General features: G+C 45.8%; 3 protein-coding genes across 3 annotated transcripts in view; 2 read left to right on the plus strand and 1 right to left on the minus strand.

The window, feature by feature from the left end:
• HECTD4 (HECT domain E3 ubiquitin protein ligase 4) overlaps positions 1 to 9,987 on the plus strand; it is a 75,319-nt gene extending 65,332 nt beyond the window's left edge. Inside the window, exons 68-76 of the mRNA XM_075769513.1 lie at positions 115 to 261; positions 914 to 1,033; positions 1,170 to 1,325; positions 3,212 to 3,315; positions 4,215 to 4,436; positions 4,859 to 5,025; positions 5,490 to 5,685; positions 6,420 to 6,642; positions 7,097 to 9,987. Coding sequence (XP_075625628.1) covers positions 115 to 261; positions 914 to 1,033; positions 1,170 to 1,325; positions 3,212 to 3,315; positions 4,215 to 4,436; positions 4,859 to 5,025; positions 5,490 to 5,685; positions 6,420 to 6,642; positions 7,097 to 7,233 — 1,472 coding nt within the window. The 3' untranslated portion in view covers positions 7,234 to 9,987. The remainder of the gene's footprint in view (positions 1 to 114; positions 262 to 913; positions 1,034 to 1,169; positions 1,326 to 3,211; positions 3,316 to 4,214; positions 4,437 to 4,858; positions 5,026 to 5,489; positions 5,686 to 6,419; positions 6,643 to 7,096) is intronic.
• A 754-nt stretch (positions 9,988 to 10,741) lies between these two features.
• TRAFD1 (TRAF-type zinc finger domain containing 1) lies at positions 10,742 to 20,544 on the minus strand. The gene is given in 11 exon segments (XM_075769514.1): positions 10,742 to 11,160; positions 11,163 to 11,221; positions 12,103 to 12,409; positions 12,648 to 12,765; positions 14,137 to 14,352; positions 14,540 to 14,613; positions 15,338 to 15,607; positions 17,121 to 17,388; positions 18,528 to 18,581; positions 18,655 to 18,790; positions 20,185 to 20,544. Coding segments are annotated over 11 exon segments (1,617 nt in total). The 5' UTR covers positions 20,235 to 20,544; the 3' UTR covers positions 10,742 to 11,095.
• Positions 20,545 to 20,548: 4 nt separating this feature from the next.
• The window catches only part of NAA25 (N-alpha-acetyltransferase 25, NatB auxiliary subunit), a 31,687-nt gene continuing 25,786 nt past the window's right edge, over positions 20,549 to 26,449 (plus strand). The window contains exons 1-3 of the mRNA XM_075769512.1: positions 20,549 to 20,691; positions 24,122 to 24,207; positions 25,157 to 25,295. Coding sequence (XP_075625627.1) covers positions 20,634 to 20,691; positions 24,122 to 24,207; positions 25,157 to 25,295 — 283 coding nt within the window. The 5' untranslated portion in view covers positions 20,549 to 20,633. The remainder of the gene's footprint in view (positions 20,692 to 24,121; positions 24,208 to 25,156; positions 25,296 to 26,449) is intronic.

The following is a 26,449-nucleotide window of genomic DNA, read 5'->3' on the forward strand; positions in this document are numbered from 1 at the left end:
GGGCTGCTTTAGAAGGGAGCTTGTGTGGCTCCTGGACTGAATCTGCTGGGAAGATGGACTTTGCAGAAGGTAGGGAATCTCTTTATCTGTCTGACTGGATGTTTCCCACCTCAGATGTTCCCATTGAAAGTCTACGCCTACGGTTTGCGCTGCTTCAGTCTCTCAATACAACGTTGGAGACATTCTTCTTGCCACTGGTGGAGCTTCGGCAGACCGAGATGTACGCTAATAGTATTGCTGCGTTACTGCAAGAGGCCAAAGGTCCGTTTCTCAGGGAACATGGTTGTTGCCTGAAAGAGTGCGCTATGCACCACATCGAATTTCTTAGTATACTTTGCAGAAGATTTTAATGGGTGTATACATGTGACAGAAAGGAGAGCATGGAGGGGAGAGGGAAAGCGAGATAGTGAGTGGTTTCAGCATGCTAACAAAGGCTTATTGGCTTCGTTCTCCGCCTGATAAGCTGGCACACGTCTGAGGTGACAGCCAAAAACCGGCGTTAACCCAAGGGCACTTCTCAATGTGGGAGTTTCTTCTTGGGTTTTTTTTTAAAGGCAAGGGGAACTGTTATTGCAAGTAGTTAATAGACACTGTGCACTTTTTTTCACCATGGAGGGAGCTGGCCCATCTCTTCTGTCTGTTGGTGGCCTTCAAACACGCCTTTATCTTCTTGGGGGTATCTAGAAATTAAAACTCTTTGTTCATCAACAAGCAGCAGATCAGGTGATGGTCCCAGGACACGTTGGCATCCTCATTGGCATTGAAGTTGTAGAATTAGAGAGATCAAGAAAAATATGTGGATTAGCCATATCTTACCTACCTAATGAAGGAGAAATTATTATTCTACCATTGTCCATTAGAGAATTTCAGAAAAAGAAGGATAGATTAACTATACTGAAATGTGTTTATTTAGGTTTAATCTTTTATGACACAAAAGTGACTGTAATGAACAGAGTGCTGAACGCCACTGTCCAAAGAACTGCTGATCATGCAGCCCCAGAAATCACCCTGGATCCCTTGGAAATCGTTGGAGGTATGGGAAATGTTTATCCTTTTCAAAATCCATTTTAATCCATTGTAACAAGATCTGTTTTAACCAAGCTCAGATGCTTATTAATGCAAAAGACTCTGAGTATGGGGATTTTATTTTTTCTTTTGTTTTTAAATAGGGGAGATCCGTTCTTCAGAAAATTCCTATTTCTGTCAGGCAGCAAGGCAGCTGGCCTGCGTGCCATCCTCGCAGCTCTGTGTTAAACTTGCCAGTGGTGGAGACCCTACGTATGCTTTCAACATTCGCTTCACAGGGGAGGAGGTTCATGGAACAAGTAAGTGAGGATCGCGGAGCTGCTAGCGTGGGTGACGTCAGCACAGTCGTGAGAACTTACTCCAGGTGGAATCCGAGTTCTCACCAGAATGTGGCTCATGTTGACTTTAAGGAGCAGCGTTGCCTTTGTGATGTTCGTAGTCCTGCAGATGGGAAAGAATGAAGCTTCCAAGAATTAAGTGAGCCAGATGGTAATTTTCGTATTTTTAGCTGATAGAGCAGGCAGTGCCTGGGCGTGCAACTTTGCTAACTACAGCAAGTAAATAAAGTAATAATCAGTTCTTTGAAGCACGGGGAGAGCATTTGGTAAGAATGTCTCTGCAGGTTGTTTTGGTGCGCAGCCATGGTAAACCCAGACTGTGCTGATAACAAAGATTTATATTTTTTTTTAAGTACTTTCTTGTTAGCAATGAGCTGGGTAATGCTACTGTAGGTTTTACTGTTAAAGTGACATGAGATTGTATAGCCGATAGATTAAGATACCGTTTGATAATGTATCCTATACTAGTATTTAACATAGCTGTCGAGGAATACGTAAGCATTAACAATTAAAAATGGTCATGCCCAAGCGAGGTGGTTTTGAGAATTGTTTTCAACTTGACGCCAGAAATATGAACTTCAGCTTGTCCCAGCCAAGCTGAAGAGACGGTGAGTACGGTAAAGGGTTTGTTGCTTTAAAAATTGTCCTTAATTTTTGCGGTAAATAGTATTAAAACTGCATCTTCCTCATTTTTGTGAGGAGACATACAGTATTTCTTGTAATCATTTTAATAATTTTCATGTGCCTGGTTAAAAGAATGAACCTCAAGAAAGGAATGGACAATTAACTGCCCTAATTTCTCCTAACCAGTACAGAGACTCCTCGTGACGTGGGAGTGCTGCTTTTTAACAGAAAGTGTGAGCAGTAACCTTTGTTAAACAAGATTATTATGCTTTCTCTTCTCTTGACACTATATTTGAATCTGTGAGGATTTGGTCTGTAAGATCTCCTTTATGTAACTGCAGTCCAGCCCTCTTGGACAGTGGCTTTCCCTTGGGTGCTACCTGGGCTGCATGTACTCCGGGAAGAGACTTGATTTAAACAAGAGCCGGGAAAATCTTGCTCCGCAGATCTGTTGAATAATTTGTGGGGTATCGAGGCAAATATCAACTGTGTGTAAAAGAAGAAAATCGTTGGTTGCCATCTAAATTAACGCAGTCTCTGTGTACTGATTGTAATAGGCCCTTTTTGGCGATTTGGGGGGGTACATGGAGAAAAGCCCCAAACGCACTTCTCGCACTACCAACTAGTGTCATCTATCAAATTGTGTAAAGGAAAATTCCTGTAAGCCTGCACCTGTTAGCTGAACAAGGGCCCCTTGATGCCTTCTCTCAAGGGGAATCCTTTTCTTCTCAAGGTCTGTGGTGTTACAGTATCTATAAAGAGATAAATTTTATGTCCACAGCTCAGCGTCTGTAATGATTTCTGGTGCATTGCCTCACTGCTTTTAGCTGTGGAAATGCTCCATTGTTATGAAGACAGCACCGTTCATCTAATCAAGTATTGAATTCCATTTGCAGGCCAACTGGTGTAAGAAATGTTTGTGCTAGTCTTACACATGGAGTGCTGGAAGACAAAGCAGCACTTAGGGATTCAGCAGGAAGCAATTCAATTAATATTTCTTTGCATGTAATTAGACTGTTTAAATGTGGACTTGCGAATAGAAAGCTGGCATGGCTGGCATCTACCCCACCCTGTTTAAGCCACGTGTCTGTGCGGTCGGAGAGGTTAAGTGTGTAATCTAAGACTCGAAACATGATTTCAAGGAGACCGGCAAATTCAGGATTACCAAGCAGTGGTGACAAGCCTCAGAGGGCATTTCGTTATTTTGCCCCTCTCTTTTTCAGGTGGATCTTTCCGTCACTTCCTTTGGCAAGTTTGTAAAGAGTTACAGAGCTCCTCGCTCTCCCTTCTCCTGTTGTGCCCAAGCTCTGCAGTCAATAAGAATAAGGTGTGATATTTCAATGCAAGAAATGAAGTTGCTTTTCTCTTTTTGAATGCATGTGTTTGAACAGGAGTAGAACACATTCAGTTAGCGACACAGAGAGAAGCTTCAGGCCGACAGCCCCTGTTAGCACATCTAACCAGATAGGTCTCACAGGCCCGACAGAACTGGAAATGGCTGTTGATGAATCCCCTGTTGCACTTCATGTGGGACTGCAGGTACTCAAAGAAGCAGCCAAGCAGTCAAAACTGCAAAATGTAGCAGAAATAAGACTCCTGGCTCAGAGTTCCTGTAGATTGAATCTGGTTCAGTTGCCCGATTTGGAGGTTGTCAGTCCCAAACTAGTGAAGTCGTTTTCTCCTGGCATTACTCCAGGAGCATCACCAGGAAAGTCACTTGCAGTGCTATAGAATAAGATGCTTCATCCATGCCATTAATGTGTAGTTAGCGTCCTCCTGTTTTGTGCAGTAGAAATATTCTAGAAACAAGACAAAGCTTATGGCCCACAGATTTTACAGCAGTTGAGACAGACTTCCTTCCTAGGAGTATTCACAAGGCAGGAAAACAGCTCATTTATTTCCCACTAGACCAACTACGCAGTGAACCTGGCTTTGCCTATCCAGACTGTATTTCAGAAACATCCCACAACTAAAAGACTTAGATATCGAACTGATAACAAATACAGAAAAGTCTTGTGAACGCTGATTAACAGAGCTTGTGAAAACGGGGCTCTCAAGGAAACTATCTTAATGGTATTGCTTTTGATCCTTTTGTAGCCAACTAAACAGTATTCATCATGTTCCAATCAGTATTTTCACAAGCCTGTTAACTTGTGGACCTGCAGGGTCTGCATCAATCAATAACTACTGCTTTGTGTGCTCTATTCTGCTTTGTTTTTTCCAAAGGGGAAGTACATTTTGACGCCTAGCCCGATAACCTACGCGGAGGAGCAGTTATTCCATTTCTTTGGGCAGCTCTTGGGTATTGCAATTCGAGCAGACGTTCCTCTGCCGCTTGACCTCCTGCCCTCCTTCTGGAAGACCCTGGTAGGAGAGCCACTGGATCCTGACGTAGATCTCCAGGAAGCTGACATCCTCACCTACAACTATGTCAAAAAATTTGAAAACGTATGTAATTTTTTTTCTTTTTCCCTCCTTTTTTCCAGGGTTCCCCCCGACAAGCACATTGTTCTAGTAGCAGGTAACTTCCCTGCCTGCCCTAACTGGTCATGGTTGGCTTCACAGCCAGCAGGTGTTTTTCATGTGAACAGGGTCATGAAGTGTTTTGACTCATCCTGGTGGCTTGGAAAAGCTGCTCGGTCTCCTCTGCTGCCAGGCGCAGTGGAATTAAGGCTTCTGCAATGTTTGTTGGAACTTGGCAGTGCCAAACCAGCAAAGAACCCACCAAAGCAATTACTGGCCTTTGCTGTCCATGACGTCCCCAGAGAACGAGTGTGCTTTGTACGCTGTGGTGATACCTTGAACAGGTCACAAGAATAACACCGTACGACGTGCTGGTCATCAGGTACTGTTCTTGTGTTTTGTGACAGATAAACGACGAGACTGAACTGGAGGCTCTGTGTGCAGAAATTGCCTCTCAGCACCTAGCAACGGAAAGCCCTGACTGCCCTAACAAGCCATGCTGCAAATTCACCTACCTGACCATGACAGGGGAGGAAGTGGAGCTTTGTCCCAGAGGCAGGCACATTCCGGTGGGGTGAGTAACAGCTTCCTTGGTGGGATGTTGCACTGGGTTACATGGGAAGAAGCATCTGTGGAATAACTTTCCAAGCACCAGATTCTCCAGAGGTGCTTTGTTCCAGCCTTCAGCTTGTTACAAATCTGGGAAAGCTTTAGGTTTGCTGGCAGGAACTTGGGATGCCCAGCGCTGCCTTTTGTTCTGTAAGAGACAGCTGAGGAGCACTGCTCATCCGCACTCTGGTGGCTTCAGGCTACACCCACCTTTGTGAGAAACGGGCAAGCATGAGAGAAGAGGAGGAAGCTGAGGAAAGTGGAATTAAATTGGGAAGCATCAGAATGCAAATAGCTTAATGCTCACTCTCAATTATTCAAAAGCGGAATCTCCTCATAAAACCCTTCCATATGGAACGGTCTGGGGCAGGGTGCGGGTTCTTACACACTGAAGAAGAACTTTCTTGCCCTGAATCTCTGCCCTTGCAGGTGGGAGAACAAGGACGTTTATGCAACGGCGATCCGGAGCTTGAGGATGCGCGAGCTGCAGACTCCGGAGTGCATGACTGCAGTGCGTGCTGGCCTTGGGTCGATCATTCCCCTGCAGCTTCTGACTACGCTGACCCCTCTAGAGATGGAGCTGAGGACGTGTGGGCTTCCATACATCAACCTCGAGTTTCTCAAGGTGCGAAAAACTGCAGCTGCTTTGGCAAAGCTTACCTGACTGACAGGTAGAGGAGAGAACCCTCCCACGTGGAGGGTGTCAGGGGAGAACCTCCTGCTTGTGATACAGCCAGCATGGTCCTTGTGCAGCGCTGGCCTGTACTTGGGCACCCCCCTTTGCCCCCAAGGAAGTTTTTTAAGATTTCATTGGATTCAGGAAATAAAAGGAGCGGGGCTTCCTCCAGAGAGGAATAATGACTTTCCTTTTTAACATCAAATTTTAAATCTGTCTCCATCTTCTTGAGCTTTATTCAATATTTGCCACTTAAGCTGAGGGCTGAAAGAGCCATTGCCTTTATTTGGAATTGGAAATAGTTTCTGAAAATCTAAAATTAATCTGTAACACCCAACTTCTGCTACTAAACACTTTCATTATCATAAGAATTACACCATAAAAAGAACCGTTCTCTTGTGTGAGAAGTTGTAGAAGATGCTCAACCATGGGTGTTAGCACTGTTTTGTGTCTGCAGCAACACTGAACTGCCCCAGTCCTGCGCGTTAAACAAAAAGCAGTGTGCGCTACCGGGGAGACAGACCACTCTGGCGAGGCTGGATTTCCTACTGCTTCTGCAAAGGCAGGAGAACTCTGGGGAGAGGTGTAGCTGCCCTCCCCTTCTGGCCTTTGACAAGTACCTGGGGAAGATCGAGGAAGGGAGAAGCAGGCGGCAGTGGACATCTTGTTTTCTTTTCTCTTAGGCACACACCATGTACCAGGTGGGCTTGATGGAAACGGATCAGCACATCGAGTTTTTCTGGAGCGCGTTGGAGATGTTCACTCAGGAGGAGCTCTGCAAGTTCATCAAGTTTGCCTGTAACCAGGAACGAATCCCCTTCACCTGCCCTTGCAAAGACGGAGGCCCCGATACTGCCCACGTCCCGCCGTACCCCATGAAAATAGCCCCCCCGGACGGAGCCGCAGGTATGTGTCCCCTCTGTCTGCTGAGGCAAAGGCAATCGGTTATGCTCATGTCATGGTTCTGGCTTTCGTTTCCCCTTACTTCGATTTCAGCGCACATTTAATGCGGAAAGAATGAGAAGAGAGAGGCAGGTAGTTATGGCTGTACATAAGAGAGAGAACTTGTTTTTAAACCGTGTAAATATAAAATTTAAAATAAACTTTAACTACTTAAAGCATTGCCCTCTAGAGACAGGAAGAGATTTTGTTTTGTGTGCTTTTAGAACGATTGGACTATCAGAAAAATATCGGCCTCGGAACTGACTGAGAAGTGCAGAGGTATTTTGAGTCCGAGACGCACACTGCGGGCAGGAATTACATTATTTTGCTAAGGGGCATGGGCGGGGGGAACGCTTTTGGAGATAGGTGGGAACTGGAGGGCGTGTTCAAACCCCTTCTGGCCCTTCTTCCCCCGCAGGTTCCCCGGACTCTCGGTACATCCGTGTGGAAACGTGCATGTTCATGATCAAACTTCCTCAGTACTCCTCGCTGGACATCATGCTGGAAAAGCTGCGATACGCCATCCACTACCGGGAGGATCCGCTCAGCGGCTGAGCGGGAGGTGGGGGTGCCTGGAGGTGACGGGGTTGTGTCGTGACTCTGCTGACGTGGGGAAACCCTTCGGTTCGCATCAGAATACCTCCTGTGACACTGTGTGACGAGCTGGAGGTTAATTTATTTTCTGAACTTTTTTTGTTCCCGTTACAATAATTACTGGAAGACTTACATTTTGTATTTGTAGACTTTGTGGTGGACTGGTTATTTTGCTGCCTTGTTTGTGGAATATTTGTAGGATAGTTTAGTAAAGACCGGTTTGTGTATAATTTAATTTTGAAAAACCTTTAAACATGTACATTTCTAATTTTGTAATTTAGAATGATACGACCCATGCAAACACAACAAAAGTTGAGGGCGTTCTGAGTTCAGGAGCACTCGCAGGTGAAGGCTCGTAGATCGCTCTCCCCTGGAACGTTTTTGAGTACAAAAATGGAAAGAATCGGGTGCGGGGAGGGAATCGCTGCGGGGCACCTGCAGGAACAGAGCACGGTACCTCTCCCACCGCAGGCAGAGAACGTGCAGAATTTCTAGCACTTGGTTGAGTTCTAGAGCAGAAAATACGCTGCCAAGCTGCATGTTTACATTTCCACCATTTTCTCGTAACTTTTTAAACTATAAGCAAGCACACGGGGAGCTGCCACAGTTAATTTGGGGGTTCAGCCAGACACTTTCGATTAGGGAGATTTATAATTGAAAGAACAGTGAAAGGGCTGTAATTCAGTCGGGTTCTTGCCCTCGATGTTCTTGAATGTCCGCTTTGCTTAGTGACAAAATAATTTATTGTAATTAAAATGTGAGCAGAAACACAATGGCTTCTCTCTGTACGGTGTGAGATGCCACACTGATCACCTGTGACTTTATCCTATTTCCGAACAAGCTTTCAGAATAATGGGTGTGTGGTTAAACACCTGTAACTCATTTTTGTACTCAAAAACAATCTTTGAGCTAAGAGCAAAGTACCTGAGAAACGTGATGGGGTGGGGGGAAGGCACAAAGTCCCCTGTTTGCAGAGAAAGCTTTTGTTTTCTGTGGAAAGGTAACGGCAGACTACGGAGAGAGAATGAGTCTGGAAGCGTGAAAGATGTTCTGGGGGGTTCCCCGCACCCCGTCGCCTCCTGTATCTTCCTTCGCTCCTCTCAGAGCGACCACCCTGCACTGGGTGTACTTACGAGTTCGGCGTCGCTTTGTCACCCCGTAGAGCCCGACACGGGTGAGAATTTCCTGCGTGCTGAAGAAGCCGAGGGAACACACTGAAATAAATCACTGCTGTGCTACTCGGCTCGGTACTACGTGTGAGTTAAGTGCCAGTACTGAGCTACAAGTTCGTTATTTTCCTGCCGATGCGCACGTCAGCCAGGCGAAAGGTCTACTGCGATGGTGTGTGTGTGTGTAACTGTACGTTAAGGTCGGTATTATATGTCTCTTTAGAAGACGGCGTACGCTAATTTGGCTTGTCAGTGGTAATGGGAATTGAAAAAGCTGTATTTATTGTATATTATTGTGAATATTGGGAATTATGGGTGTGTGGTACTTGGAAGATAAAGTGCGAGTAAGAGAGAAAAGCCTGACCCGGTGTGTATATTCTTGTTCTTCTGTGAGTGAATGGGAAGCGTGTGTGCACCAAACGGTCGTAGCAGTGGTCGTCGGCGTCCGGAGTCCCCCGGTCCTGCAGCTGGGAGAGCTGTTACCCTTCTGCTGCACGTCGCCCTCGCGATGGAACAGCCGCGTGCAGGAGGAATAGTTACTCCAGGCTTGTCCGTTTCCTGGTAGAAGCGTTTATGTACCTGCGAAGCCACTCGGGGTAAGCGCAAACACGTCTGGACTTGGCAGAGACCCGGGGGAGAGCTACGCGGAATGGCCTGGGCCGGTTCGTTCCCGTCGACGTCCGTCCCTAACGGGTGCCGCAGGGAAACGTCGGTTGAATCTCACGGCGGAGCTGTCACTGCCCACAATGGTGCGTTTGGGGTTTCTTCCCGGTGACCGGATTCGGGGGTTTGTCTCGGGTTTAAAGTGCCCGTTTCCAGCCCTTAATGCTCGGGGTGGACTCGCCGCGCAAACCCCTCGCTCACGGGGGCTGGAGGTCTCGGCGTGCCGGTGTTTTCTGGGGCTGTGAGTAAGAAACTGCTGCTCGTGTCTGTCCGCTCCATCCAGCGAGCACATCTGAGTGGAACGTAGCTGCGCCTCGGCCCCGAGAAGCGTGCTGTAAAGTTACTTGATGCGTATTTATTACAATTAATTATTTATGGTTACAAATAACAAACTTTATTCGATGCTGTTTACACCTTGCTGTGTAAATGAAGCTTCTTATACAGGAAAAATGTCACCCCAATTAATAACCTTCATCGACTTTTTTTTTTTCCCTGAAGAAGGGAATGAGCCCTGCAAGAGAGCGCGTGGTGGTGGGCTTTCTTTTGGCTTTTTTTTATGTTACTAGGAAGGAAGCGCTGCAGCGGTTTGGCTGTAGCTCAAATGGCCTTTAATTAAAGCTTTTCTAATCATCATTACTTCCTTGTGCATTAAATGAACTTGACATTGTCTGTAATAGGCTTGTTTGTCAAAAATTGGGTTGTGATTTATTTTTTAATATATATTCCTTCAGAATGTAAAATTATACTAACCACTGGGAAACTCTGGACCCGGGTATTAGTTCTAGCTTGGTGTGTGTCCATCTCGGTTCCGTGCACAGCATTAACCTGTTAAGTGCTCTTGGCCATACCGTGTACACTCGCATAAAGGAGATTCTTAACATCCCTCGAGATGTTTTGTGTCCTTATTTGGGGCTGGAGAGAATTAAAAGCCAAATCCCTCCACTGCTGAAGCTGCAGTGAGGCAGAGGGTTAGAGCTGCTACCAGTGAGGTTGCAGGTTAATCTGTTTTTAAATCCCGCTTTTATGGGCTCGTGCACTTAGTTTGTATTTGCGGGGAACAGAAGTGTAAATATTTTGCACAGAAGGGACAGGAAGCACAACGATTGCCAGTATTTCTCTTAACAGAGAAAGTGCCCCGTTTCTCGTGCCTGGGGAGTAACGTGGACAAAGCCTCGCTGTCGGGGGGGCAGCCGGGTATTTTCCATACTCGCAGTTTCCGAACAAGGCATCACGTCCCCCTGTGCCCGGCAGCGCCAGCGTAGCCGCCCTTAGCTCGCCGTAGCAGCTGTCCCCAGAAATGCCCGCGCGGGGGGGGGGCACCTCTTGTTAAATACCTTTATTCTGCTTTTCTTCTATAAATAAACGCTTACAGTTGGTGGAAGCGTCCGTAAAAATGTCTTTATTCGACCCAGATCACTTCAGGGGTAATCGTCTTCCGTGCTACAGGCTGTGGGACAGCGCTGGCAGGGTAACGCCCTCGTTAGCCTAATGAACTGGCGTTAGCCAGGCTGATGCCCACCACTGCCCCTTCCCAAAGCAGAAGGGACACTACCAGCGCTCATCCAGCAAATTAACAAAAACCTTAATGCAGGTACTACCAGTGGAACAGGAAATAACGAAGCCTGCTGCCCATGATGTTTTGGGACATCGTTAGATAAGGTTTATTAAGAGAAATCTAAAAAGCGAGGACTAATACAGCATTAAAAGCGTTTTTATGCAGCCCCCTCCATCGCCGCCAGGAGCTGGCGCTGAGCCGCGTGTCAGAGCGTCTCCTTCACCCGGTGACACAGAGGGGGACACAACCAGGTGGTTCCGGGGGTGGAAGTGTATTTGCTGCCTTGGGGCGTTGCTAGTAGAGATCACAGAGTAAAAATCTGTAGTATACTCTCACAAATTAAAAATACACATATATATATATATAAAAAAAAGGATCACTGCCTATAAAATTTTAAATTCATAGAAAGCCTCCAGTGACACGACAATATAGGAATTTACTTGCATTCGGATGAGTAAGTACTAGAGTGCACAGTAGTAGTGCGTAGCGTGCTAAACATGGCTTCCTAAGTGGTGGATCACTTTTCCTGTGGCTCCTCAGGTGCTGGGCTCTGGGCTTTTGCCTAAAGGGAAGGGGGGGAAACATAAAAATGGTGTTTTCAAAGAGTCCCGATAACGAGCAGTCACTGAACCCCTCGCTGAAGCAGGAAGGGCTGTAAAATAAGCTCATAGACAAAATGGTCACAAGAAGAGGCAGCTGGGTGGTCACTGAGGCACCCCCCTGCGGGGTGACAGCCAGGCACTGTCCTCTCCGTGGTGTCTAGTCCGTGCCCACCGAGGCAGCGGAGCCCCTCTGCCGCACTGCCTGCCTTACCTTCGCGCTCCTGAAGCGGGTGGCACCATCCGCCGTCCTGAGGCTCCTTCCTCCTCCAGTGCCAGTGCTGTAGAAAAGAAGAGGGACGCTTTCAGAAGAAGCGAGCCTACCGATTTCAGGGCGGCTGCTGAATAAACAGGGTCCTTCACGCCAGGGAGCCTTTGAAGGTGCAGGAGGAAGCCCTTCGCTCTTCTCTGAAGCCTGCCCCAGTTGGTTTTGTAGCAGACCCAGATCCTATCCAACTGCCTCCGGGCATTTCGATAACACGCACTCACGTGGCATTACCCTACTTTGCCTCCCGCTGACTGTCCATTCTGATAGAAAAGCCGCAGTTTGCTGTTTGAAACTCGGGTAAGCAGCAGCCAAATTAAGCAGAGCGGAACCCTTTGAGCCACAGGCAACTATGAGGACATCCAGGTTCGTGCCATAAGGAACCGAGGCAGAGGACTGGACTGACTGGTCGCTGCTGCTGCGGGTGGGCTGCTGCCATCTGAAGGTCAGAACGCACCAGGCCGAAGGCTGCGCCCCCACCTTCAGCAAAGCCAAAACCTGCTCCTGCAGCGCTGCTGAGCCCTCGCCCTCTGGGACAGGCCCCGGGTGGCTGCTTGGAAGGGAAGAGAAAGGCATTACCTTGGTTGGGCGGGAGACGCTCTCAAGAAACTGGACATGAAGGCTTCCGAATCGAAGTTCTGAGTAGGTCTCACACGTGGCGTTGTCCCACCTGCAGATTCGGTTGCACCTTTGCTCTTCGATCGTTCCTCACTGCCGGCCGCCCTCCGGGGCTTCCCCTTGGAGTCTGGAGCGTCACTAGCTCTCAACGAGGAGCACAATGGCGTGTTCCTGACATTTGCCGAATTACTCAGTGACTTGGTCCCTCCTGCGGGATAGCTGAGCCTCTGCTGCCCAAAGCCGCCTGCGCACCAAGGAGAAACATCTCCTGAGAGGATGAGAATACAGCGCTTAATAGGAAGAGTAAATGCAACCAAGATCTTTGGGGATAAAAGGTTTCAGTGATTTAATCTTTCTTGTGTAAAACTAGACCAATGGTGGGGGGGTGACAATTTTTAAATTTTGGAGACCAAACAGGGTAACAACGTTATTCAGCTTGGAACACGCGCTGCATTCCTGCAAATGTAAAGGCTGAGAGCGCGCACGAGGCTGTGTTCTGCCCACACCTTGATGCCTGACGCGTCTCCGAGCCAGCTCTGGCGATTCTCTCCTCTCCCTAGCGGCTTGAGGCGGCGGCACCTGCTGGCGTGGAAAGCTGGCGGCTGGGCGCAGGTCGCACTGGTGCTAAAGCAAAACACAGATGTGAGTGTTTAAATGACAGCTCATACGAACCGACTGCTGTAAAAACACTGCAGAGCATCACCCCTCAGAAAGATTCAGGTTAGTAGGGAACCGAGTTCAGGAAGAGGCAGCTATTGCTTGTTGACAGCCACGTTTTCTCTTACAGAGCGCAGGAATAATCACGAGCTCTCGCAGGACCCAAGGGAAAAGACGAATCTGGCAGCGTGAGCCAGTCCTGCTGCACAGACCCCGCCTGTACCCAGGGCCTCACTGCCAGGCAGCCAGCAACCATAAGGCCTCTTGTTCAGCCTTCTGCCTCCCGCGCCTAAAAACGACCCTGAAAGCCAGGCCCAAGGGGAAAGCAGCCCTGAAGTACCATCACTGTACTTCTGATCCAGTTCCCAATATCAACCTGGTATCAGTGCCATCAAAAAAAGCAAATCCAAGGACAAAAAAAAAAAAAATCAAGTTAAAAGTGACTTCCAAGGCATGCTGCCCCCAGGAATGCCCCTGTTGGCTATCTATCTGTCCTTGTTATAAGGTCATGTTTTTCTGCAGTTTAATCACATCAGGGAACACCAAGACAGAAACCCACAGGACACAAAACAAAAACAAGAACTAGAAAGGAAAATATTTGTTACCTTTGCTGGATAGCAGGAATGCTGTGTGGAACACAAAACTTTAAATACAGGGTGTCCTTTCCATGGCTTGCAAACAAACTATATTGTTGCAACTCAGCTCCCATCACTAATCCTTAACAAGTCCTGATTCTTGCGCACAAACTTCACCAAAAATATTAGAAGCTGGCAGATAAACCAGTCTTTGCATAGAAGTACAGAAGTCTTTGCATCATAGTACAGAAGATTCGGAATCCCCTCGTAAAGCACTCTGCAGCACCCATCGCTTCTTCCACACACCACTTCTCTCTTAGGCCGAGCTTCCGATCTATTCATGCTCTTTTACCCTTTCTCTCTCTCTCTTTACACCCTCCCTCTGAGACATTCCTCCTTCTCCTAGATTTGTAGTCCGAGTCGTCTACTCCCTCTCTTACTTAAACAGGTCATTCACTTGTGTCCTTTTCCTACCTTAGCTGCAATTGCAACATAACTTTTACACGTAAGTAAGTGAAACATTTGTGTCGTGCAATTTCAGGGCCTTTTGTTTAGCTTTCATTATAAGGGCTTTCAAAAATAATTGTTATTTTTCAGTAAGAGCTTCAATGTACCACAACATTTTAGATGGGAGCCAAGAGGATTTGTTTAGGAAGACCTGACAGAGGGGACAGTTATTTGACTTCCTGAAAAGAGGCCGCAGGGCTTGGCATAGCTCTTGAACACCCAGATGTAATACAACAGATCAAGTTCTGTTTAGTACCTGATGATGAAAGAGCATCTCCTCTTCTAGCTGGATGCCACAAAATTCACAGGGAATCATGATGTTTCCTTCTGCCTGGACAGCTTGAGGCTGGGAGGAAGAGAGAGATCTGCAGCTTTTGGACCCAATAGCACGCAGACCATCGTATTCTTGCGGATTTGGAGAAGAACTTCTTTTACTGAACGAAGCAAAGACACTTGCTGGGTTACAACCTGTCTGTTAGACAAACAACATGGAAAAATTAGCTCTCCTGTTGAGCATAGATGGACTTTAAAAACAATGCCTTGCAAAGACAAAATTGCTAGAGTTCTCACTGAGCGAAGACTGCGCCCTTGTTCAGTCAGGGTATCAAAAAACCCTCTTTACTGCAAATCCCTAGATAGAATACAAGAAAATACTAAACCTGGTGAAGAATCAGATCTTCGGCAGGGTAGAGCTCCTCACAAAATTCACATGGCAACATGATGATCTCATCATCTGCAAAGTAAGTAATGGTTATATCCTCTACCACAGAGAGGTCTGATGCAGTTGGATCGACTTCTCTTCAGAGCAACAGGCTCCTGCTCTGTGCCGCCGGACAGCAACCGGAGCAACCGCTCAGGAAACAGCTACTCTAGTCACGCTTGCCGAGTTTCACATGAGCAAAATCGCATCACCCAGAGTGAGAGCAACGTTTTGGGGTCAAAGATATATTGAACGGTCTGGTAATAAAGCCTATTACTGCCTTTAATAAATCCTTTAGTACCGTTTTTCCTTTCAAAATAAGCTGGCACGTGTGCTCTCCCCCAGATCCTCCCTTCCTATCATGTTTACTTCGACAAGAAAGCTGTCCCCTATGCAGGTGCTATGAATCTCTTACTGCATATCAAGGTCAGCTACAGCTTTTATTTCTTCTTCCCTTGCTGTCTTTGCTTTAGTAAATCCTCTCTGAAAGAAACTATTTTAAACACTAATATTGCCAAGTTTTGAGGGAGCAGAAGATAAAATTTAAGAAAGGAAGGAGGACTGGTACTCATGGAGAGTCTAATCTCCTGTGTACTATCTAAAAATGATTTAGAGGGAGTCTCAAAGAGACTCATTTTGACATTTTAAAATACCTAGATAATCTTTGACATTCCCAATCCAAGAACCCTCTTTTTCCTTCTCCCTTCCCTCAAACTTTAAGGGAAAAAACCACCACCAAAACAGCTTTTATACTTACTTTTTATGTGGTTTGACGTGCTGAAAGACACTAAAGAGTCACAGGAGAAGATATCTGACTTGTCTGTTTCGTTAAGACAGGCCGATGGCACAGACTCTTTGGTGTAGTAGTCTTCCCAGAAGTCACTGGGAATTTCAGCTGCAGCATTATTGTGAGGATTATTCTCATTTTGCAGGCTAAGAGCCAACACGTAGTCTAAATTGGTGTTCCACTCTTCATAAAGTGAAGAATGAGTGTTTTCATTTCTCTCCAACTGCTCCAGTTCATCCTCTTCAAAAGATAAACATCATAAATTTCAGAGAATGTTAAATCTGCAAGAAGCAGTTCACTTCTGTGCATCAGACTAGCTCCACCATGAGGGTTTCACACGTGCATGTGCGGACACTCATGGAGGTCAGTGTTTCCAAGCCCAGAAGGACACCTGTATCAAATTCAGAAGGAAGAAGGAAAACAGTCATCCTATTTTTTTTGTAAAAAGTAAAAAAAGAGAAAAAGAAGAAAGTCGTTCCTCTTACTCCGAAAGCTTGAACTTAAGCTTCTTGAGAACTTCACAAAGTCACTGAGGAACATTCCATACCTACACTGTGAACAAGGTCCAACTAATATAATGTAGTCTCATCCCTCTGATGAGGCTGAAACACCTCTGCTTTGTTTTGTCAGTACATCAATAGGAAAACAAATTCCTTTTAATGATATTGCATTTGACAACAGTGGGAATTGTTCATGTACGGAAGAAAACCATGAAATCTTTTCTGGTAGGAAAGCTACACCGAAAAGAATACCAGGGTTCCAGAACAGGGCCCAAGACTCCACTGATGATGCCTCAAGAAACGCTAAGTCCTCCGCCCCCGTGCTGGCCTGTTTCAAATCTCTCTGGTATTTCATTTGTAGTGATCACATGAGAATTTTAAACAAAGCTTACATGTGCATAAAAATACTACTTGTGAACACTCTTTGGAATTTAGCGTAAGTAAGTGGCCTACAAGTTACAGCTTTCCAGATTATTGAGTTTTATTAATTAAGCCTAGAAGTTATTTCTAGAAGCTGGGCAATCGTCTACAGCAAAGACTGTCATTTAGTACTCTGCAGTGTTAAACCCTCTGAGTGTCCCACAGCATTAAGTACAGCATAGAATCAGCCAAGAGCTCATGGAAAGGGTATGTCTTAAGTGTGACATCACCCTCCGCACATGGAGGTAAGAGATTAGAGGCTTAGGAAAGAGCAGAGGCATTGGTAACAGTCTCAGCTATGTCCAGACAGGATGTTACTGCAGAAACGCGCAGCACTACATAGGTGAACCCACATCCAGATCTTACCTACACTTCTACTTAACTGAAGTAAGGAGGAGTGCAGCTGCTGAACAAAAATGGACAGAATTTGCAGTGAGCAAACAACTCCAATGTCATTTTTAAGCTAGATACTTCAAGACAAAAGAACAGGCAGTGGACTGGGCTTTCACACCAGGTACCTCAGCAGTCCGCTATTTAGTTGGCTTAAACACTTGCAGTTCTATTCCAGGGTAAAACAGCCCCATTTACAGTGCCTCTGGAGCTTTCACTACTCAGTATTTTCACAGAAAGCAATTGCAAAACCTTATACTTGGATCAGCTGCCAAATGTCAAATTAGAAGCCAATTATTACTCTTCTCTATACCTTACCTCACTTTTGCTTTCTTTGTGCTGCTGAAACATTCCTTCTGCTAATGTCCTTAAGGGTTTTGTCTCCTAAGCAGCTGCTATAAATCTGCTTTTCTAGGACTCCCACAAAGGCCCAGCATAGTTACCTGATCTTAGCCAGTTTCTGATGTCTCGCGTGGCACGCAAATCTGCATCCTCATAGCGAGGCACTGTTCTGCTTCCTCTGACTTGCTTCACCTCTTGCCCACAGACTTGAGGATGCTCTTTTAGATCTTTCACCATGATGTTACGACCGCACCCCCCGCATGTCTCAGTCCTCGCACCGCAGTAAATTTCATGGTCCTGGAGCTTGTTGAAAGTGAGCTGTATGTCACAGTACTGGCAGACAGCAGGACGCAGAGGGCACGCTGACGCCTGGAAAAAGAAAGAGGGATTATTCTTCACATATGGAAGACTGAGGCAAAGGTGCAGGGAGGTTCTCAGTTTCCTTAAGAGTTGGGCAGCCTATTGTTTCTTTCAGATCCAATGCTACACTAAAGAATAGTCTGGAATAAGATACTATGTGAGAAATGTAAGAACAATGTGTTGTATAACCTGTGTAGTCATTACCATGCCAGCTGAAGCACCTCGAATACTCAGAACATTCTTTTTTTAACCTGTAACGCTTGGACAGCAGACGCATATGGTGCTTTTTGACGTTAGCTTTTACATACAGTCTTGACATCCAGTACTAATCACATTTCATTGAGTACTGCTAAAAAACACGTTAGTGTGTGCTATATTAGGGAACAGATTAACAGCACATTTACTACTCAACAAGAATTGCTTGCATATGTTCTTTACCCTACACTGAATAACAGGTAAGTTGCCCTTCAAAAGGGGTTAAACATAGATGAAGTACATGTTATAACTGCAGGCGCTGCAAAAGGTGCAGGATAAACTACTTCCAGTGGTTTGAACCGGACATTTCTTCAAAGAAAATCCTTTTTTCATCACTGATAAGCAGTGGCACTTCCAGAGCTGTCTTTAAATGAGCCCATAGGAAGGGAAGGTACTGACATTTGTCACAAGATTGCCTGTGACAGCAGCCAACTGGATTCAGAAATTCAGAAAATCCCACTGTGTCCCATTTTAGCTTATTTTACAAGCTATTTTTAAAGTCTGTTTGGACACAATGAATTATTACAACTCACATAATGACTGCAGCAGAGTCAGAAACGTGCAATGTTAATGCAATGAAAAAAGTTAATCATATTCTGTACATTTGAATAAGTGTACCATTTTTCATCTTAATCACTAGTAAGGACAAAAATCACTGCTAATCACAGATACCCCTTTAATAAGAAGACTTGAGCAGGCTCCATCACTTTAAGGTAGTTTCCAACCACCTTCTCTCAGAGAATTTAGAGTGTGAATTTAGAAAGCATGGCTCAACAAAAAGGATAAATCACAGGTTGGAATCCAGGTCTCAGCTGAGAGAAAGGCTCCAGAATCAGTGCTTGGAAATACCACAGAGCATCTTCCAAGCATCTAATAAAATAATATCCACTAACCTCATGATCCTTCAAGAGATTTTTTTCTATCTTCACCTGACACTTGCAGGTAACCTACAATAAACAGACCTCGTTAGATGAATTGCCATAGAAGTCAGCAATTTTAGAGGAGAAACATGTTTCTCACCTGCACATGTTCAGACTCAATATGGTTCTTCATTTCAGACTTTGGGACTGATTCACTGCAGAAGCAACATATTTCGATATTTCTGCGACAGTGGATTTCATGCACGATGAAATTAGCAACAGGAATATCCTTTTTGCTATGAGAAAGTCACAGAGGTTACTTTTCAGAAAATACGCTGACAACAATTTCAAGTAGTTTTTCATAAAATAAAAAATCCTAAGACAGTTTTCTATGAATTCATAATTTAGAGAACTGAGTAACTAAAGAGAAAGGCAAGCCCAACCAGGCTTCCATGTTCCCTTATAGTTGGGACATTCACATATATAGCATGCAAAGATCGCAGCTTTCATGCTGCATTAAGATAAAATCAAGGTGGATTTATTTCCTTATGTGAAAGACAAATTCTGCAGCATAAACAAGTTATCACCAGATTCAAGTTAATAAATTAACCTGCGAAGTTTTTTCCTCAAAATAACTTGGCTATGAGAGGTCAAACAATGCTCTGCTTGGTAAAAGTAAGTAACAGATCCTGTTAGGCCAGATCTGTTCAGGGAATGATAGCAATAACCATATTACTCTGTAGCCAAAATTCCCCAGCTCACCTCATTTCTAAGACACTTGCTTTCCTATCTTGAGGAGGATGCAAAAGGCTTACAAACACAAAAGGTCCAAAAAGAACTGAGGCACAAGGAACTTAGCCCTTATTCCTGCCTCAAGCAGGTAGCATCATCTCTAGATGGAGGTATCATTTCCCCCCCTGCACACAAAAAGCCACCCTTCAAAACACCAAAATTAACTTTATAACCTATGGCTTAGTGCCTTCCCTGTCACAAAGGGAAATCTCTACAGATGTTCCGTTTTCTCCCCTGCCAGATCCCAAGCAGCCAACAGCCTGCCAAAGCAACAAAGTCCAACAGCAGTGTCTACACTGCCCATACTCACTGCTTGCAAACTAACTACACCGATGTTGCAAGAAACTGTTTGGATTTCAACGTCTCTTTGAGGGAAAAAAAAAGTTAATTTCTTTAGTTGCTTGTATTTAAGATCAAGCGTCTGAGATGACATCATTATCAGTAAATGTATTACCAACTCTGGAGCTTGTAAAGAAAGAGAACTGAAAAAGAAACCACTGCCACAACAGTATGTGCCTATTGATTCTATTTTTACATCTCTGCTTCCAAGCCACATAGCTGCTGAAGAAAAACTTGGAATCATGTACTTCACGTCTGCCCCACAGAAAACCAAGCTTTCGTTTTTATTTGAATACTTTCGTTTCTCTCTAGTTGCCTGTTAAGACAGAAACTTGAGTAATGGCTGGGAAAACTGCTTTATAAGACATTAAGGCAAACTCAAATCCTAAACATTTCTAAAAAAAATAGCATGTGAGTTATTAACTTGCACCTTTCAGTACTGGATAGCATTTCAAAGGGAATATATGCTGCGTGCTCGTTTGATGGCTGAGCTTGCCGGCCCAAAGGCCAGGCACTGACACAGACACTGCCCCGCCAAGGTTTCGGTTCCATCGCTTACCAGTTGCCACACAGCCGGGTTTCCGCCTCGGGAACTGCAGCTATAGCCATGGTTCTGTCCGGGGTGGAGAGAGAGGCCCCCCCCCTTTCCCTCAGCGGCTGGGGACACCCGCACCTCACCGGAGGGGAAGACAGCCCCGCTCCCTCAGCTCGGGGGGCCAGGGCACCGCCGGCGGGCGACTGCTCCCTTCCCTCAGCCGGGGGAGAGGGCTGGGGACGCCCGTACCTCAGGCGGGCGGGAAGAGACACCCTCGGCCGTGCCGGGGAGCGGTTGCGGAGGGAATCGACCTAGCCCCGAGAAGAGGAAACGACCGGAGCCGCGCCCCCGGCTCCTCGGGAACCCAACGCCGGCGCGGCCCGGCCCCGCCCCGCGCTTCCTACCGGCCCCTTCACCCCCGCCCCCGGGCCGGCCCGGCCGGCGGCTGCGCACTGCGGTTCTGCGCTCTCATCATGGCGGCGCGGGGCCATGTGCAGGACCCCAACGACCGGCGCCTGCGGCCCATCTACGGTACGGACCCCGCGGCCCCCTGACCCCGGTCCCTCGGCTCGGCGGGCCTCTCCGCCGCCGCGGCCTCGCTGGGTTGCCCCGACCCGCCCCGCGGCGCCCGGGGACGGTGCGGAGGGGCCCGCCGGGCGGCCCGGCCCGGCAAGCGCTGGCTGGCTCCTCCGGCGGGGCCCGCCGCCCGCCCGCCTCTCCCGCCCCATCCCCGGCGGCGGGGGAGCCCCGCGCTCCGCTCGGCGGACAGGCGCCGGGGCAGCCCGCTCCGGGGGCCAGGGGGAGCGTGGCCCCGGCCGCCCCGCCGGGAGAGGCTCTCGGCCTCCCGCCGCCCTGTCCTTCCTCCTGCGGGCGCCTCTCCTCCGGGCGCCGTTACCCGGTGAGCCCGCGGTGGCTCTGCGTGTGTGTGCGCGGGGAGCTGCCGCGGAGGCCGGCTCAGCCCGGCCCCAGCTCCCCCCCTCCCGGGGCTGGAAACGGGAGTTTGACCGGGCTGGGGGGGGACACCCGGGCTCCATCCTCGCCGCGCCTTTTCTTGCGGGCAGCGGCGCTTTCCCCTGGGCTCCCCCCGCCGGGGGGGGCTCCCTGCTCGGAAACCCCCCACTCGCGTCCGGGAGGAGGGGTGGAGGGGCACAGGCGGCATTGCTCTCCAGCCGGCGGCGGTGGTGGTGGTTCGTGTGCCTCCTCCTCTCGGTCGGGGTAACTTCGTCCGGCGTGTGTCTTCTGCTGCGGAGAAGTTAGGAGTGCACTCATTCATAAAGGGAACGAGCAGTCCGGGAAACCTTGAACTTGTGCGTTGAGGTGCTATGGTGCAGGGTAATTACGGTGTTAAGAAAATTAATTGGGAGACAAGAGTGAAGTAGTTAGGAGGCAGTCTTGTTAAGAAACCTTTTGTATTAAGCTGTCCCCAAATATTTCCAAGGGTGTTACATCCAGTTTGGATTGCTTAAGAAACTGTAGACAAGCTTGTCTATGCAAATACTGAGAGAAAAGAAAAACACTTCCCCAGGCTATGGTATCATTTCTTCCCTAAAACTAAAGAATGGATAGAGATTTTGGAAAATGTTCTCAACTTTTTCAACACCAGAAAAAAAAAAAAATCTGTCCCTACAAATACGTGGAGATGTGCCCTCATTTTGGGATGAGCGTGCTTTGGGAATGTCCTCTGCTGCTCGAGCAGTGAGGGTGGCGCGGTGTAGACTTGTACCCATGATGTGTTCCAGTGAAATGGAAGGAGATAGTTCCGTTTGACTAAAAGTGCAAACACACGTATGTCTTAAAGCTCATTGTGTGATTATGAGCATAGCTGTGCAGTTTGTCTTTATGTTTTGTCTTGAAGGTTTTTTCCTTAGTTTTCTGTACATGCTGTGATTGCCATTTTTATTAATGTGCGATTATTTGTGTTATAACCTCTGTAACATCTTAAATGCTCTTAAGAGCTTGGTAAATTCAACCAATATTAAAAGCAGATAATGGTAAGATGTATTTCACTAATTTCAGAGAGTATAGCTATTAGGGAGAGAGCTTTAAAATAGCTTTCTGCTAGTTCTAGAAAGGATCATCTGCAGCGTAAGATTTGAATTCAGGCTTTGGTGCTGTAGAACCCGAAACAAAGTATATGTCCTTAAAGAGGTAAATACACAACTTCACAAAAGTCGTAAACTGGAGACTGCATGAGGTCGGAGGTCTGGTTCTTTTACAGCACTGCTTTCCAGTTTGTGCCGTGTGCCTTGGTTACTCGAGGTTCCTTGACAGCTATGTTTATCTTTCATCTTGATTTGTTCTCCCTTCACCTGGAGGTTCATGCGTTGCATTTCCAGCCACTGAACTTTTCCACCTATGGACTTGCAACTAATGTAGGCTTAAGTTTATTTTCCTTTAGCTTGAATTTCTTTGGAAGTTGCCAGCTACTTTGGCTTCCAACAAACTTACTTGTTGTTAGCAAAATACAGTCGTTTTATTCTGCTGCAGTTTAGAGAGGTTTGTGGTTTATTTGATTTACTTTAGGAGACCTAAAGCAGAGATCTTATCGGCACAGTTGTTAAACAATCCAAGGCAGGCAGTGCAGCGTGGCAGATAATTTGTGTTTAAGTGAGCCATGCAACACAGATCTTACACCAGCAGAGACTTCTTGATTTATGAAGAGATCACCAGAGTGTTCTGTTCCATAGTTTTGAAACATCTTCACTGAGAAATCCCTCTTTAAGTTTTAATGTTAAAGATGACGCACAAGTTTTCATAAGTTAAAATAGCCATCTAACCCACGTAAAGAGAACGTATTATAGTTTCAAACTATACTTTATACAGCAACGTTTTGGTTAGTGCGGGCACGCTGCCTCGTTTGAGGTTTTGTCTGTGTGGTCTCAGGAGTCCAATTAGCTCTCCTTTAAATCTGCAGCACTTGGCGATGGAATCAACAGCAATTAAAGCTGCCAAATATAAATCGCATTAGTATAGATGCACACTTTGTACCATATACCAAGGAATTACTAAAGGTCACCTCTCTACTTGGTAAAAGAGTTCTCCCTCATAATGAGGACTAGAGTCTTGAGGAGAAAAAGATGTGTAATGTAATTTCAATTAACTGCCATTAGTTCTGTTCGCAGTTTGGTAGGGGAGAGGCTAGAACAGTGTGAGCGGACCCTTCCCTGTTGGCATGTCAGGTGCAGCTAAGCTTTTCTGCTAGGTTTTAGTAAGTATTAATTTTTGAGGGAGGGGAAGCATGTAGGGGTCATGTTCTAATCTAAAATTGCTTGTTTGTAATTGCTAATGACATGATGATGCATTGTAGGTGAAGCTGAAAATCTTAACATTGAGCTGAAAAAAGGAGAAAATGGTCTCGAGACAGGGGTTTTCTACAGCTGAAGTTTTACTAGATAGTGGGATATCCCCCTAGGAAATAGCGAATCCCCCCCTGGGAGCTTCACTTTTTTGTCTTTAAAAACCAGTCTGGTGAAAGCATAGTGAGACTCTGTTAGGGGACAGACTTGCTCTGCCTGAAGTATGGATCACGTACTTAATGCTTTGATAGATTTTGAGTGCTTAGTTTCTAACCTACTGCCTGTTAAAAGTCATTGAAAGTCTCCCAAAGGCATACCAAATTAATTTCTACTTTTACTGAAGCAAAGAGCCTAAGCTCCATTGCTAGCAAAGAGCTGTTGCTGCAGAACCCACTCTATTATATGTCTCTTTTGTTGCTGTAATGATCTATGTGGAGTGATTACAAAAGCTTGTTTGTTTGAATGACTAAAACTAGTACGGGGAGATGAATACTTCATCTACAAATTGACGCATTTCGTGAATGTTTGGCTTAGTAGTGATTGTACAAGGAAAATGCGTTTTGCACTACTGGCCTAAGAGCGCATACTCCACAGTAAAATTAGAGGTAGCTTTCCAGAAGGGTCTTGTGTTCTGTTATAATACTATATATATTATTCTTATGCAGATTATCTCGATAATGGCAATAATAAAATGGCAATCCAGCAAGCGGATAAACTGCTCAAAAAACACAAGGATCTTCACTGTGCAAAGGTAAGTGTGACTGCAGTGCACTGACCTCGTTTGGTGAGCGTAGCTCTGAGACGTGGAGTGGTTGACTGCACCTTTTGAGCAGTGTCCATGGTCTTCCAGAGACCACGGTGTTTTCTGAACCCTCTGGAACATCTCAGGCTGTTCTAATTCACACAATATTGTGTTTGCGTGAAAACTCGTACGTATCCTCTTGGTGAGGTGGCTCTAATGACTAGAGTGTAATTGGTTACACCTTAGCTAATTGTCTCGCTCCCTGTCAGAGCCACTGCAAGCAACCTCGGCACGTGGGCTGTGCCTTAAAAATGCCACTTCTAGACCTTAGGTTGAGATGCCTATCTGTAGTAGTTTGGACCAAAACATTTACTTGGGTGGTGTAGTCCTTAGTAAAACATAACAAAGTGATTTTGGAGGCATTTGCTCTTCTGCCTTTTGTTTGCTGCCCTCCTTGCTGTGCCCTGTGTTGAAGGGAAAGGAGTTGTGTTCTTCAGTTTTCTGAACATATGACTATCTTTCTACTTTTCTCTTTTTCCCCTGTGGGTTTTCCTCTACAGCTCATACCGCTTCTACATTTTGAAAGCTTCCCAAGCTGAAGTGCGTGTCATTGACCTGAATCTCATTTATGTCACTTCTCTCTGGCCAGTTACTGAAAGAAATAATGAAAATTGGCAGGACTGGTCAGTTTTCAGTCTGCAGGTAGGGAAAACTGAGTGGCAGCTGATGCCTTAGTGGCCTTCGTATTTGTTAAGAAATGCAGAGCCGCGCTGTTTGATGCAGCTTGTGTTTGGAAGAATTCCTTTACAGCCGTATGGATTAGAAGCTTAATAAAACCCGAAGTCCTGTAGAAGTAATGAGGTGGTTGGGCAAAGCCTCCCCTCATCAGGAATGAGAGGATTTTCACTGGTAACTGCCGACTGTGTTTCTAACAGCTGCCTCTGTGTTGTATCAATAGGTTCTGAAGGCAATTGGCTTGCAGAGGACTGGCAAGCAAGATGAAGCGTATGCTCTGGCACAAGAAGTAGCAGCACTTGAACCCACAGATGATAATTCCTTGCAAGCACTAACTATTCTCTACCGGGAAATGCATAGACGTAAGCTTTTTCCTTTGCCTCTTTTAAAAATCTTTATAATTCTTTTATGTTCTTCCGGAAGTATACGTGACCCACAGGTTCATGGGAACCGTGCGAGGTCCAGGGTTCATGTGTAGGTGTGTTATTACAAGACTTAGAGAATGTAGATGACACCTGTCACAAATGCCTCTAAGGCTTTAGCGATCATTGTAAAGCAAAGAAATTTGCTTAGGCTTCTCTTATTAACATTGTGTACACAGTTCCTAAATGAGTGGCATGCTAATAGTCATCCATCGTGATCAGGTTTTTTAATGAAAGCTACTGGGATTTGTTGTCAGTATTTGTGCTAGAGATGACAGATCATATGGTCCATGTTTTGGGGTGTGTTTTATGCTGTGAGACCATAGTCGAGGGGTTCAGGCCTCAAGAATCTGTGTGACAGAAGGGAAATCCTGGCCATTAGCTCTTTCAGTACAGTTCCTTGTAGTGATACAGTATTCTAAAAATACTAAATCATGAATATTTGAGTGACAGAGTAGAACTGCATGTGCTTTTCTGAAAGAAGCCAGACCTTACATTCTGCTTATCTATGGCTGTAAACAGTTGTTTCTGTGAGCTTCTTGTGGTTCTTGCTGGTTGGAGCAACGTTTATTGTTGAATTGCTGGAGCACTGACAATGGGGTGAAATAACTTTTGCAGAAATGGCTATTTGGCATCGGTCTGCAATATAGCAATTGCTTATGCTCTCCTAGTTTATTTCTTTCTATATGTGCATGTGTATGTGGAGTTAAAGCATCATTTCTTGAATAATAGGAAATTTTTGAGTGTATGTGTGACTTCAACATAAAAAAAAGTGAAAATGTCAAAAGCCTCTGTGATTGTAAACAACTTGCATAAGCATTATGCTCAGGTTTGTAACTTCTAGGTTTATAACTCAGAAGGGAAATAGTGGGTGTTAGGCACTTCCACTTTTGGTACTGAATTGTAATTAGATGTTTACGTATCCTTGACACATATACATAAAACTACGTGAAAGACAAATTACGTTTAGTTTTCTAATACTACACTGAGATACGATTGTATCTGTAAGGAAAAAAATCTGGAAAGGTGAAAATGTAAGAAAGTTTTGTGTATTATATTATAAATATTTAGTTAGACCTATTATTAAAAAGTAT

Source organism: Balearica regulorum, chromosome 17 (assembly GCF_011004875.1).
Source record: "Balearica regulorum gibbericeps isolate bBalReg1 chromosome 17, bBalReg1.pri, whole genome shotgun sequence".
NCBI classification, from domain to species: Eukaryota; Metazoa; Chordata; class Aves; order Gruiformes; family Gruidae; genus Balearica; species Balearica regulorum.